A 14,276-nucleotide genomic window follows, 5' to 3' on the forward strand; every position below is an offset into this window, starting at 1 on the left:
TAGACACTGGGCCTGCGTTGAAGCCCCACAACTGAGTGCAGCAGAACTTTACAGCTTTGTAGCCTTTCCACTAGAGACTCATCATTGCTCTTGGGAGTTTGTTTCTGTGAGCTCTCTCAAATGTGTGTGGGGGAGGAAGGTTGTTTATTTCTTCTGGTTTAGGTCTCCAAGTTGAACTTCTTGATGCTTGATTTGCATAACCAGAGTAACGGCGGTCCATGAGAGCTGTAGATTTGGGCATGTAAGGTGCTCTGTTAGACTCAGGGGATGTCTTTGGTTTGGCCTTACGTGTTCTAGACCCCAGTTCAATGAAATGAGGTCTCAGTTCAGTGAAATGAGAAAATCAGATCTTATATCGGAGAGGTGTTTTAAGGATAAAATCAGTCATGTCTATGAGATAGACAAATATGGGAAAAAACCCAATTGTTTAGGATGACATTGGTAATGTTGTGTTTAGTGTAGTAATTGAGATGTGTTTCTAAATAAAGGCTGAAGCTATACTCTGAAGAATGATTGTTCCTGAATCAGAATACATACTGAGTAAATCAGTAACACCGATTGAATTCTGTGACAGTTCATTCCACATACTGACTGAAAAAGGATCCAACAGAAATACCTGACTTATCAAGTGATTAGAAATGATATTGTGGTATGTGCAAGCCAATATGACAAACCAAGGGTGTAGGGACATATTTCATTTGTCATTTTTAAAGGCTTAGCTTTTCACTGTTAATATTCCTTCAATAAAGTTTTATGCTGTATGTAATGATATGTAACTCAGTGCTGACCTTATTCCATATGGAAGTGCTGTCAGGAAGCTTGTTTGTTGCTTTGGATGCCTAAGGAAGTATTTCAAGCAATACAGTCTGAAGTGGTTGCTATTTATGGGCCAGGCTAGGGTCTACTGAAGAGTAAAGGAAGGAAGAGTGACAGGGAGCTGGTTATCATTCCCTGACTCTCAAGTTTCTTTGGCTGTATTCCTAGCTTATTCTGAAGCACCCCATTGTCTGATTTTTGACACTGCCTGTGACTTCACAAGCTGCAAACTTGTTACTTTATTTCTTTCAACTACCCTGCTCTTTCACTCTATGAGCACTCTTTGTAGCCAGGAAAATGTTAAGTCTTGTGGGAATCAGGTGAATTCTCAGTTTGGGATACATTCAGTTTGCATCAAGGAAAAGAGAAAATCTGTCTTAATTAGTGAACAAGGAAACTCTTCAGACACCAGTAAAACAAAATGAGCTAAATAAAACTAAATAAAATTGCCTTTTACTTATCATCATGCAAGAAATACAAGCACTCTGCATTGCCAAAGAGGTAGCAAGAAATGTAGTCTTTGAAATGTAAAGCATGTAGTGAAAACTGAAGGAAAAACTGAAATGCACTTAAAACCAGTCAGTCAGTAGGATAAAATGTGTTCTAGAGCAGCTTGAAGATATTTAAGTATATAGGATTATAATTTTTAAGCTATATATGTATTTACAAACAAAACTTTTAAATGCCTTAGTTGTGGAACTTGCTACCCAAGAAGGTAGCTTTTCTCTGATCTTTTGTTTGTCTGGAGTTAAATATATATTCCTTGTTTTGAACCAGATACGTGGTGGGAAGCTGATGATCTCCAACACAAGAAAGAGTGATGCGGGCATGTACACTTGTGTTGGAACCAACATGGTGGGGGAGCGAGACAGCGACCCGGCAGAGCTGACTGTCTTTGGTAAAGCGACTCGAGTTTTTGTTTCCTTCTCACTACAACTGTCATAAAGTGCATTGACTGGTGTGACTCATCCAAACAAGGTTAACCAAACACAGTAGTACTGCTTAAGATGCCTTTCACAGTTTCTGATGAAGACCAGGTTTCAGAGGCTGCAGTTTATAATTATGGAGCTGTGATGGCTGAACATTTTCCTTCTAAGTGTATAGTTTCAATCTAACTGGAGATCCTTAGTAAAATGCATACAGTTAGAGATGGTAATGCAGAACATAATGCTCTCCCTCACAAAATTGCCAGACATAGTTAATCCACTTCTAATACAGTTGACAGTGCCTGCCTAACAAAGATTTGGACCAGCATTGCCTGTTTAAATAATTCCTTATTCCTGTGGGATTTTGAAATCAAAACTTTGTAGGAGAGCATAGAAAAGTTCAGTTGATCAGTAAAAAGTCATTGGAGAAAATCCTGAGACAAACGTTTTGAATACATAGAGATGCTTTTGTCATTTGTTTTTTAAAGGGTGTGAAGCAGCTTTTCATCCTGTAAGGCAGGGCACCTTTTCAGTTTTTTGGTGTTGCTGAATGCATAAAAAATGGGTAGGTTTTCTGTTTGAAAGAGCTTCCAGACCTGATGGGCAAGACAAGAAGTTAGGAACATTAGCCCCATGGTTAGGGTCTAGAGCAAGAATAGAGTAATACTGAACCTAGAGCTGAATCCATCCTGCTAACAACTGGATAAACAGCCAGAAAATCCTGCTGTGGTACATCCTGCAGTGGTACATCCTGCAGTCCTGACATTTCTATTTAGCATTAGCTGTGGTTTTGTAGGAATTAGTCAAGATGTCTTGAGCAAACAAAAGAAAATCAATAAGGGAAAAAACCCTCACTGCTAAAGAAAACACATGCACACATACAGAAGAGAAAGAGAAATAGTGTTTATGTTCCCTCCTGCTACACCTCCTCGATATTCTTGATTCAGGACTAAAATTACAAACAAGACTGCTTGTAATTCTAGTAAGACCTTCCCTAGAAATCCTAATGTCCTTTCTGAAGCAGGTGCTCCCAATTTTTTCACCTTCTGCCTAATATGGTGCACTGGAAAACCCAGTCGCATGTATTGCCATCTGTGTTTGCATGTCTATGCAATTCAATACTTGTTTGTCCATTTAAAAAAAAACATGTTATGGGATTCACAAAAGACGTAGAAAAGTTTCTACTAGACAGGATCCACGAGTGACTGAGGATTTGCTGCTTTCCAGCGTTCTAGGACTGTCAAGGCTTCTACTCTACTTTGTTTTGGATTCATGGAAGCATATTACTTTTAAAGACAGGACTAGTTTAGCTTGCAAAAAAACCCACTGAAAGGATCTCTGTCAAATTCTGATGTTCTTTGCAGCCAATCTCTTGAAGTTGTGCCTTTATACAAATGTAAAAGAGACATGACAGATCTTCTTCATCAGTGTAAGTACTGATAATCTCTGGTAGTACTCCCTGTGGATAGCAAGCAGATTGCAGTCCTAAACTACAAAGCCTTAAGAAATCCTTAAGAAAATAATTTGTTAAAAAGCATTGAACTGTAGGAATAAAAACTGAAATATTCATGTGATTTCATATCCTGCAGAGCTCTGAAAAGTATTAGCTTTGTCCTGATACATAAAATATTACATAGCCAATTACAATACTCTGATTTCTCTTACAGGATTTAATCATAGCAATCAACTTGTAAAATACAATCTAAGCATATATTGTGAACAAAATCAGCAATACATGAAATTAGATATTTTAATTCTTCATAATTGTGTTAGACTACCAAAAGAAAATTGTATTTAAACTTCCTTTCCTACCTGGGTCCCTTTCTTTCTAAAATACCCCTTCTGTCTAAGTATTCCCTTCCTGTCTTCCCTTGTGCTGTACAAGAACAGCATGCAGGAAGCAGGCGCTCAGGTTATGATCTGCTGGTTGACAAGATGATTCCGTGACTGTCCTGTGCCAATTTCCTGGCTGTCACTTGGCCCTGAAGCTCTGTGCTGGTGTATTGGGCTCACTGCACAGACGTGACCAGGTCAGTCCTGGTCCTTTCTGTGCAAAAGGTGGTGGCCTGACTTTGCCCTCCACAGCAGAAGGGTTGTGTCCCATCCCTGGACTCCTGTTGAAGTCCACAGCCTTCCTCTAATATGACTCACAGGTTTGAGGAACATGGGAATAGTGCAAATGTTGAGAAAAATGTGTTAAGAATATCATAGTACTTATATATTATTCATGTGCCCAAATTTAACTGTTTTGAACATATTTGAAAATGGGCTTTGTTGGGTTGATGGTTGGACTTGATGGTCTTAGAGGTCTTTTCCAACCTTAATGATTCTATGATTCTGTTTCTTAGCTAAGAGACTTAGAAAATTTAATAAAGTGGCTGGCAAGCCTGCAGCTGGTGCTGATTCTGGAGAGGAATGTGTATTAATTAGCTGATTATTACTGTCTCTATTCCTTTTCCAAATAACAAATCCCCAAACCCCTTCCCTAGTGTGAAAGGGGCCTTAGTAAACAGACTCCTCTGCAGGAAAAGGGAAAAGGAACTGTTTCATACTAGTTCTCAAACCTTTCCAGGAATCAGCCACTTGTTACTTTTGGCTTTGCAAGTTTTTCTGTAATACCTGAAGTTAATTTCTGCATATGACTCGTGACAGATCTCTGGCTTCATGTATGGTAAATTTAGCTTGAGGCATTGCCTCTGGAAAAACTGAGTCAGTGTGCTGGTAACTGGTGGCCCGAGGGGAACAGCATGGAAGCCTAGCCTAAAAGATTACACCTTGCCTGAGTTTAAAAAGGTATGAAATAAAATAAAATAAAAAAAAAATAAATAATAAAATAAAATAAAATAAAATAAAAACCTTGGAAAGAAGTAGGAGGAGAAGGTGGAAGTTTCCCATATGCAGGATGTATCCACTTGGCTGGGTACCCATTCAATAACCTTTGCTGAGAGGTAGTTGTGGATAATACATGTAGGATTTTCACCAAACAAATAATTTTTTTCAACCCCGTCTGCATAGGAATCCTAGTTTTCAACATTTAGGCACTTCTAAAAGCATACTGTTAGTGGTGGTGCCAGTTGCATTTCTTTTGTTCCCAAATCATGATTCTTTTACTAGCAGAGAATTGCCAGACTTTTGCAGTAAAAGATCATAAAGCAAACTGATTATAGAAGCAGTGCATCCCAAAATGATCCCTGTGTTACAGGGACAAGGATGCACTCACTACCTTCTGTTAGTCTTCTCTTTCAAGTACTGCTGCTAGTTTTTACCCTTATGAGGCTCCAAGGTGTAATCTTGGAGTAAAGTAATCAAACAGGGTGTGTCACAGACTCTTAGTTGGCCTGTAAAGGAATAACTAATCCATCAATCCTAACGGTCACACAGAGAGGCAGCAAGGGACTTTGCTGTTATGGACACACGATTCCAAAGGCCGAATCTCGACGTGTAAGTGATACAAATGAGGCTGCTTTGCTTGCCTTTGGGCTCATGGCATTTGGCTGAACAGAATTAAAGCAAGATGCAAAACAGAAACAGCTTCATTCCAATTTGTAACAAAGCTTGGTTTGTAAATACATAATATGGAGCCAGAAATTGAATCAAGTAAGAATGACTGTTTAACCTTTCATCATTTTGTCATACTACTGCACTGCTCTCAGATAAGTTTTCAAGTTGTTTTAACTATTTCAGACTCCTTTTTGTTCCTTTGGACTTAAAATGGTACATTTGAAGAGAATGTACAAAGGTATATCTTGTATATTGATTTTGAAGTTCAGTGGAATCAATGAAAGCCTTAATATATCCACTTCAAGAGGCTGGCATCAAGCAGTGGAAGGAGATATATTTAGAAAAGCCTCAAAAGAATATAAAGCATAACTAAGAAAAGTACAAAAGTGTCTTAAAGGATATGTCAATTCAGACATATTAAAGATTGTTTTGGATTAATCTTTGATTTTAGCTTTGGTACCCGAATCTTTCTTCAGCTAATAAGGTCCTGTGGGATGAAGAGGTATTTTTTGTCTGATGCTTGAAGAAATATTTGTGTTTGATGTTCTTTAGACATTGTTAGGCTGGAAGAGATACCATAGTTCCAGAAAGAGGTTACTATGGTGGCATGATGTTGGAGGAAAATAATCCAGAAATCTCTTAATGAAGACATTGTGCCCCATTTTACTTTCCTGAGCTCTGACTATGTGGAAGGTCTTAGCAGAGAGTCTTGTCCCATCACATCCTGGAAATTAGTCCCAGAAGCTTTCCCAGCCACATGGAAAACCTGCCAAAATCGGGTGTACGTTCACGGTTCGAGACAAAGAAATGGGCAGTTTTGTCCTTCAGAGCAAAGCTCCTCCTGGTTCCCTCCAAACCTCGTGTGTCCCACTTGCAGTGTGCTGGTGGCACTTTGGCTTTGCAGCATTTGTTATCCACAGACACTGACAAGTTGTGACAGGATAATGACACTGCTGTGAAAAGGGTCTGATTTGGTCTCCAAAGTCCATATCTAATGCTCAGTAAAAACTGAAATTAACGTGATTTTCGATGTATATAAAAGCAGAAAAACACTAACAATGGATAAAAACCATTCTGCTTTATTTGCGTGTGCCTCTTACCGGTGCTCCGTGCCTTCCCTGTGCGAGCTCACCGCAGCCTGGGTACTGATAGAGTGCAGGGGTTTGCAGTGTCCACACAAGTGCTTGTTTCTCAAATGACAAATGGAAAAGAGGCAGTAGAAGAATGTCTTTAAATATAAAACCAGATGCTTTTGCAATTGTATTTTTGGGTTTTTTGGCCAACATAGGTAAATTTAGTGTGATCCTAATATCCTGTCTTCTTCCACATCTTCATTTTTGGCAGGGAGCTTTACGTTATCCAGATCATGTTGCAGTTAATGACATATCTACGCTATTGACAGCATTCTGAAGTGAAACTTACTTCCAACCACCTATTGTTTCTTTTTTTATCTCTTTATATCAGAACACTAAAGTGAAAAAAAGCTTTTATTTTTAACTATTTGCTATTAAATCCCTCCCCAAAGCCTCTTAATTCATGTTTTAATACTTCATAGTGGAATACAAAAACATTTTAAAAAATGATGCCTTCTCTCCAGCAAAGACAGAGAAAACAACTCTAAATCAGATTGAGCCTCTACATTGTGGCGACCATCACATCCTTCACTTTAGCAGTTGCCTCGGTAGAGAAAATATATTAAGGTAGTTAGGATCATTTTAATTAGATTGAGGTCCCATATATGGCGGTCTGAATTTTTGAGGAACAGAGAAAGGGCAATAGTACATCTGAAGGTCATCTGAGTCTCTCTAATAGACTGTGATACTCAGGCCAATTGTTAAATAGAGGAAAAATTGAGTTCTGGGGTTAGCTTGTGTCAGCACCCAAAGCGAGGGGAGGATTTTGTGATGTTTCTGGTTAGGGTCAGCTCTGTAGGTTTTCTTGCAGCGCACATCTCGAGCACTGCAGCACATTGTAGGTGTGTGTCCAGGTTGCATTAACAATCCCCTTTTATAACTGCCAGCAAAGTTTATTCTGAAGTTGTAAAGGTCACCCTAGTGATAGCGCGACTGGTTGACATGGCATATAACCATGACCTATTTTATGGTTGTCTTCAAAGATTTTTAATATTCATTAGAGAAAGTCTGGGAAGTGGGTACTTTATTTACTCAGTGAAGCTTATAAAATAGCTATATTAAAATTTTTATATATGTCTATGATTTTAATTTATTACCCTTTCTTGTTGTTCCTCAAATATATTGTGTTCTGAATGCTGTTGACAGAGTAACAATGTTTAATTATACCACAAAGCTTTATTTATAGGCAAGCTATTTCAGAAGAAAAAAAGTAAAAAGATTTTTTTCTCAGGTTTAGCTCTGAAACTAAATTTGACCTGGCTGTGTGAAGAAACCTTCTTTATTTAGCATGCTTGGGCAAGCAGCGCTCCGTCTCCTGAGAGATTAACATTGTAAGCAAGTTATGCAGGTGACTCAAATCCAGTTAATCTTACATGAAGAATGTTAATTGCATTGGCAATGGCATTCACTCTGATCACTTTATAGCTATATAATTAGCTATTGGACATATTCAAGGGGTTGTCTGAGCGATACAAACACAGGAAGCAACGTGAGAGGTAACTTGTTCTTTCCTGAGTCACGCTGTGCGAAACGCAGAGATGATGGAAAAATGGAAATAGCAGTTCCTGGTACTTACATGTCCTTACTGACTGAGATCTGGACTTACATAGCTGTTTATTTTCTAGCAAATTCCTAACTGTTCTGGAAAATACACAATTTGAGAAGCTGATCTGAAACCAACATGTATGCGTACTCCTTAATTGCCTTGATGTGGAATCAAGTGATATACCTAATGACCTTTGGGCCATTTACTGTCTCATCAGCCAAGTTCTCCTCAAAATGTGATATCATCTCCTGGACAGAAGCATATATGGCCACAAGTAACAATTTCATAAATGTGCACGCATTAGTTTCTTAGCTGCTTACAGGCAGCTTTTATAAACATGAGCTAAACTAATTTTTGTATGCAGACCCAGCCAACATGCAGGCACATGCAGAGTTATTTAAATTCAATGTGGATGAACCAAGGTCTCTAAATCACCTGTGAGGATGCTGATCTGGATCTAAATTTCATGGTTTAGGATCATCTTCTGACAAACAAATACCAAAATATAGAGTGTATTGTGCATGAGCTCAGAGCAGGAGTTGGTCTGAGCTCTCTTAGGAGGGACGTTGTGGATAAGACACTTGCAAGCTTACAGGAAGTTTCATTAAGACATTGCCTTCTCGACCCACATAATTCCAGACAGGCCAAGAGCATTGCTTAGCATGGAAGTTAACAACTAATGCTTTTGGTACTTTGTCCAGTTTTAATAAGATTGTCAAACTAAAAGGCTTTATCCAAAATTTTCCATGCCTGATTGGAAAACTGATTCTTTTTTCTTTTTTTTTTTTTTTTAATTGCAACAAAATAATTCATTCTTTTGTAAAAATGTTGAAGTTCCTGGAGTTTGGAGGTGAAAGGGGTGATTGAAGGAAAATGAGGAAGGATTTTAAGGAGATGAATAGAGGAAGCTTTTTGTCCTGAGAAATACAAGTCCCTCATATTGAATAACAGGGGCCTAAAATGTGATGGGAAATAGCTATACCATGCCAGAGGTGTAATTTTTTTGCTTGTTCAAATAATTTTCATTAAATTTAGCCAGTTTTGCACCTCTCAGTCATCAATTCCTGCACCAGAGACACCAGGTAGAGCGCAGGTTTGAAGAGCATTTTCCTGCAGCTGCACAGCACTCCCGCTGCTGTCACTCTCCTGGGATGATGTTTGGTTGCTTCAACCAATCTCTCTTGTTTTGAAAGAGGGAATAAAGACTGATATTTCAAGATGCAGAGGGAAACTAGAACTGAAATTACTTGCCCAAATGCTGCTGGAACCTGCAGATCCCAGGCAGGACTAGGAATAGGACAAAAGCAATGGCTTGGGAGAAATGGAGAGAAGAATCTCTGCCCATGAGACATGTTTTTATCTCTAGCATCTGGAAAAGTGCTCCAGATTCATGAGCATGTCTATTCTTCTGCTGACAAAGTATGTTTTTCCTTGCCAATAGGTCCCCCTGCTAGTATTGTGGAATTCCTATGTGATGCTGTCACTCATTTACATAATTATTAACAGGTGGTTTTGTTTTCCTTATTTTCTGACTTAATATTCCGATTTGTAAAAGTGGTGAACATTTTACTGGCATCAACTGAACTCAGTGAAGCTTTGAACACACAAAATTAATGCTAAATTCTCAAAAAAAAAAAAAGGCAATTTTGTGTCTCAGGTTGAGCATCAAAATTTAGCAGATTTTTTTACTTTGCTTTCTTAAATCTCCATCGCACTTCAGAGAGGAGCTATGAAAATAAGTGAATTGTTTATGAAGCAGTAAGATAGGTGTAATGGAGGTCATGAGGAAATTAATAATTCCACCTTTGAAGTGAAGTTTGAGTAGTATGACAGGAGGCCACCCACTAAACAGTACAACTAAAGCAAAATATTAAACACCTGCTCATTAAATGAATACCAACAATCTGGAGATGTTTGGGGAAAAAATAGTACGTGATCATATAATTACAACTAGTCCCATAAGGCATAAATAGAAAGGGAGTGATTAAAGGGCACACAGACAGCCTTAGTTCTTACACTGGGGTGCTATGTGCTTGGTTTTGCAATCTTATTAATGTTTTTTTATTTTTTTTTAATTACTTGGAAATAATAAACATGGATAGCTGACCCATAAACTCAGCTGTGTAGTTATCAAGACAAAGTGCCTGAGTCAGAACCTGGTATTGCTTACATCTGTGTGAATTTTGAATAATTTTTGAAGTGACATCATAGCCTTCAACTTGCCGAGAATGAAATGTGAAACGTAGTGTGTAACCAGTTTAAAATGTCTTTATAATAAATCCCTGTCTTGAGTGGAAATACTGCTTCATATAAAACCACTCTCATAATGATTTGACTCTAGTATAAATAATTGATGACCGTGAAAGTGTGGTATGGTGAGGACAGAACAAAATTTATACAATCCAAAGGCAACTTGGAAACTAAGCCCAGTGACATCCTTTCAAATGAAATTACCGGTGCTTTGAGTTTGTACCAGTGTAACTGAGATCAGATTGTGGCTCTGCATCTGGATTTTAAGCAGGCCTGTACAGTATTATGATGATTAATAATATTTGTAGCTGTGCAGGCTAACATAACAAGGGTAAACAGCACTTATTATTCAGACCTTAATTTAGTTTTCCATGGTGAAGTTAGTGATGGGGACTGGGGAAGCTCTGACCTCTGTACAGTAGTCCACAATTGCCCGAGATGTGTAACACAGAGTTTACATTTCCCTCCAAAGCATGGAGACATTGATTATTGCCAAAGGCAGGCTCTCTGTCTCCATCGGCAGCTCCTGTATCGCTAGAGCAGGCAGGAGCTTTCAGATCACGCTCTGTGTTTGCAGCCATGCAGAGGCAAAACCTTCCCATGGAGGGGAAGGGCCTTGGAGCCTTCTCCACTGGGGTGGCAGGTGGGCAGTCATAGGCTTCCTTCTGGTGGCACTCAGCTCTTGGGCAGCCCTCGCCTCTCCAACCTGGTGGTCGGTCATCTTCTGGGCTTTTTATACACATCATCAGTCCTGCTTGTCTGAATTTGTGGAGCTCAGGCTTCTTTCTTCCTTTTGTGAATCTGTAAACAAAAAGATGCTGAAAAGTGAAAAGCGTTCATTTCAACCCTCTGACTCACTACGGAATTTTAATGTCTCTTTCAAGAACGGCCCACGTTTCTCAGGCGACCGATCAACCAAGTGGTGCTGGAGGAGGAGGCTGTGGATTTCCGGTGCCAGGTGCAGGGGGACCCCACACCCACGGTCCGGTGGAGGAAGGATGATGCAGACTTACCGAGAGGAAGGTGAGAGCAACATTCATGTTCCCCACACATTCGGTTCTTGAGTAACGCTGGAATCACTCCCTACTAGTGATCGTCTGGTATTTGACATTATGGTCAAGTGTTATTTCCCATGTTGCTGGTCTTTGGCATTACAAAACCTGTTCCAGAGCCAGCTGAGGAGGGAAATCCCTTCTGGGTTGAATTGCTCAAGGTAAGGGATTCCTGTGGAAGAAAAGTGATGCAAAGGTATTGTGAGCACATGAGTATTCACCGAATTTGTTGGAAAAAAGTAAAGATGTTTTAGGAATGTACTAGTGCTTGTAGCCTTCATAATAACGTGATACCAAAAGGGAGAAAACTTGGCTGGAGAGTTGCAGAGTTGCTCCCTTGCACTAGCAGGATGGATTAGCTGTGGTGGGCTTTGCTGGCTCCTTGGCTTATGTCTCTGAAGTCTTGGAGAGAAACCTTGAGGAAATAAAGGAACAAACTAGCAGAAGTGTAAAACCAAGTTGGAATTTGGAAAGGGCCTCTTGTGTTCAAGAAAGATTTATTGAATCTGGAACAAAAGCAGAGAAAATTCCAGAGGGATCAGGGGATGAGAGTCTGTTTTATAAAAGAACATTGAATTACCTTGGCTCCTTTCAACTAACAGAACAGTTTGGTCCTCACTTTCTAGAAATCTTTCTAGTTTTGATGCTGAATCATTGTTAGATTAAAAAAATCTTGACACAGAAACAGATCTGGGAATAGGAATGAGAACCCAGGTCTCCATAACTCAACCAGTCCTTCTGGCCCTATGAACCTGATTCATTTTTGCACAGTGCTTTTAAATTCAATGAAATACATGAATAGTGCCTTTTTTAACCCCCACCACAGTTAATTGTTCTTTTCCATCAGTGGTGGTTTTTTCTGGGATGTTGCTGATGGAATTTGCAGAAAGGTAAAAAAAAATAAAATCTAGATCTTCTGTTCCTCAAACAAGTGCTTGAAACACTGGAGTTATGTAGGCTGGCTGCCAGTGATAGTTCTGCTCCTTCAATCAGGAGCTTAAAAGAAGAGCAGCTGCAGTGGTGTTTGTGGCTCGCTTCTGTCCCTGCCTGCTGAGCGCGCTGTGAGCAGATTCCTGGACTCAGCCTAACTAAAGAAGCTAGACCTTGCTGTCTGCTCTCTTCATCGCAGCATGTCTTACGTCTTCACCCCAGCAAGGTGAAAATGTGGTGAGCCGGTGATCTGGCAGTCTTCATCCGCTTGCCGAGTACGGACGGCACTTGCTGTCGCATACACCTGCGTGAGAATCGATGGCAAATCCCTCAGACAGCACGTGGTTACGTTTCCATCTTTCGTTAGTATCTTTTGTTTCTCAGTTTCTGCATCTTTAACAAAATTCCAAAACTCAAACTGGAGAGTACCTGTGAATTAGTTTCCAAATCTGCAATTCTATAAGATGTCTTAGGTCAGCATGCAATTCTTCAGTTAAATGTATTAATGTAATGATAAATAATCTAGAAAAAACATTTATATACAAGTAGAGATATGTATGTGTATATATATAAATATTTACATTTTAAAAATCATTTCCTTGCAATTTAAAATATTAAAAAACCGCATAGCTTTTTTTGCTGATTATATTGATAGATGTGTATGCATGTAGTGTATAAAATATATTTTGAAGAGCAGACTTTTGGATGGCAGGATGAATTTTTCTCTTTGCTTGCTATTTAACTACGCATTGTAGAGTAGTCCATAGCAAATATATTGTACTTCTGTGATTTATTCTTTCTGTTGTGCTGCTTCTGTTTTAAATCATGTCTACTTTGAGGTCTCATAAGCAGAAGTAATAGGTGATGAACCAACAGTACCTTTGATTAGGTTGCACTTTTATTAAGGATTTTTTATTAACTATGTTCCTTCTTTTCCTTTTCTGTCTTACTGTGAAAAATATAGTGGTATGTGCTTTGAGGTAATTTTTTCTGTTCATTCATGATGTAGTTCTAAGGAAGAAGAAATGTAACAGAAAACATAGCAAGTGTTCTCACTGGGCTTTTAACTCAAAGGAGAGAAAGTTCATCAGATACATTCTGATCATAATCCATTTCAGGCTCAAAAACTGCTCACAATGTTTTGCACTTTTTTTACAGTGCTGTTTAAAATTTCATTAACTGTGTTTTGGCATCTTAAAATAGAAAGTGGGGGTATGACTTCATTTATGTCTGCTTCCCAGCACATCAGAGGGATGGGTCAAGAATAGGCAAGGTTTGCAGAATCTTACACTGGAGACCACCTTGGGTGACAAAGGATGACCACTGTCCCTGCCCACGTAGGGAGTTACCACCACCTGAGTCACATGGGTTGTGATCATCTAGCAGAGTTCAACATCTGCACTTCAAAAGCAAATACCTCTGATGATCAAGATGGTGTGTTTTTGTATAGCAAGATATGTGATCAGTGTCTTCACTGTCCAAAAGTCAGAAATTTCCCAACCATGCTGCATCATGCTTAATCCAGGAAGATGAACTCAGAACATCTGAAAAAAAAGCTATTGTTTTTCCTGGATTTTTTTAATGCAAGCAAAGAAATTTGCCCAGGCATATATATCTGAATAAATGGATGGATGAGAAAATTATAATATAGCAATTTTATAAATTTAAGATGATAATTTCAAAGTTTTTCCTCCTTGATGAAGTGGGAGATTTTTCTTAATGTCTTTTTGGAGGTAAAACTGAAATTAGCTTTCAGCTTCTGACCTCCTGTATTTTAAACATTTTAACATCTAAAGTGAAATACAAAATCCTCAAGGAATTTGCTTTGTTGTTCTTCCTACGTGCATGAATCCGTTCTCTGAGCAGATCTGTGCAGCTGTCTTACAGCTTTCGATATCAATTTCCTGTTTCTACAGCTAACAACGTTCTTTGCACATCTGTCTGTTTTTGTGTTTTCAATAATTTCCTTTTGGCTTCATCCCTAGATTAAAAGACAATTACAGTAGGTACCTGTGTCAACAATTACCTCAAGTTTTTAAATGTGTCTGTTGTTAGTTCAGCTTTCAAATTGTCTCGTTCCGTGATAGAAGGTGGGATAAACTGAATTTTTATATGCAGTTTG

At 38.8% G+C, this 14,276-nt stretch overlaps 1 protein-coding gene across 1 annotated transcript in view; it reads left to right on the forward strand.

Moving 5' to 3' along the window:
• The window catches only part of LOC104532439 (roundabout homolog 2), a gene marked incomplete at its 3' end in the record, with an annotated part of 356,022 nt that overhangs the window by 234,212 nt on the left and 107,534 nt on the right, over nt 1–14,276 (forward strand). The window contains exons 3-4 of the mRNA XM_029087387.1: nt 1,565–1,714; nt 11,057–11,195. Coding sequence (XP_028943220.1) covers nt 1,565–1,714; nt 11,057–11,195 — 289 coding nt within the window. The remainder of the gene's footprint in view (nt 1–1,564; nt 1,715–11,056; nt 11,196–14,276) is intronic.

The sequence above is a fragment of the Antrostomus carolinensis genome, unplaced genomic scaffold (assembly GCF_000700745.2).
Source record: "Antrostomus carolinensis isolate BGI_N321 unplaced genomic scaffold, ASM70074v2 scaffold1691, whole genome shotgun sequence".
Taxonomy (NCBI): Eukaryota; Metazoa; Chordata; class Aves; order Caprimulgiformes; family Caprimulgidae; genus Antrostomus; species Antrostomus carolinensis.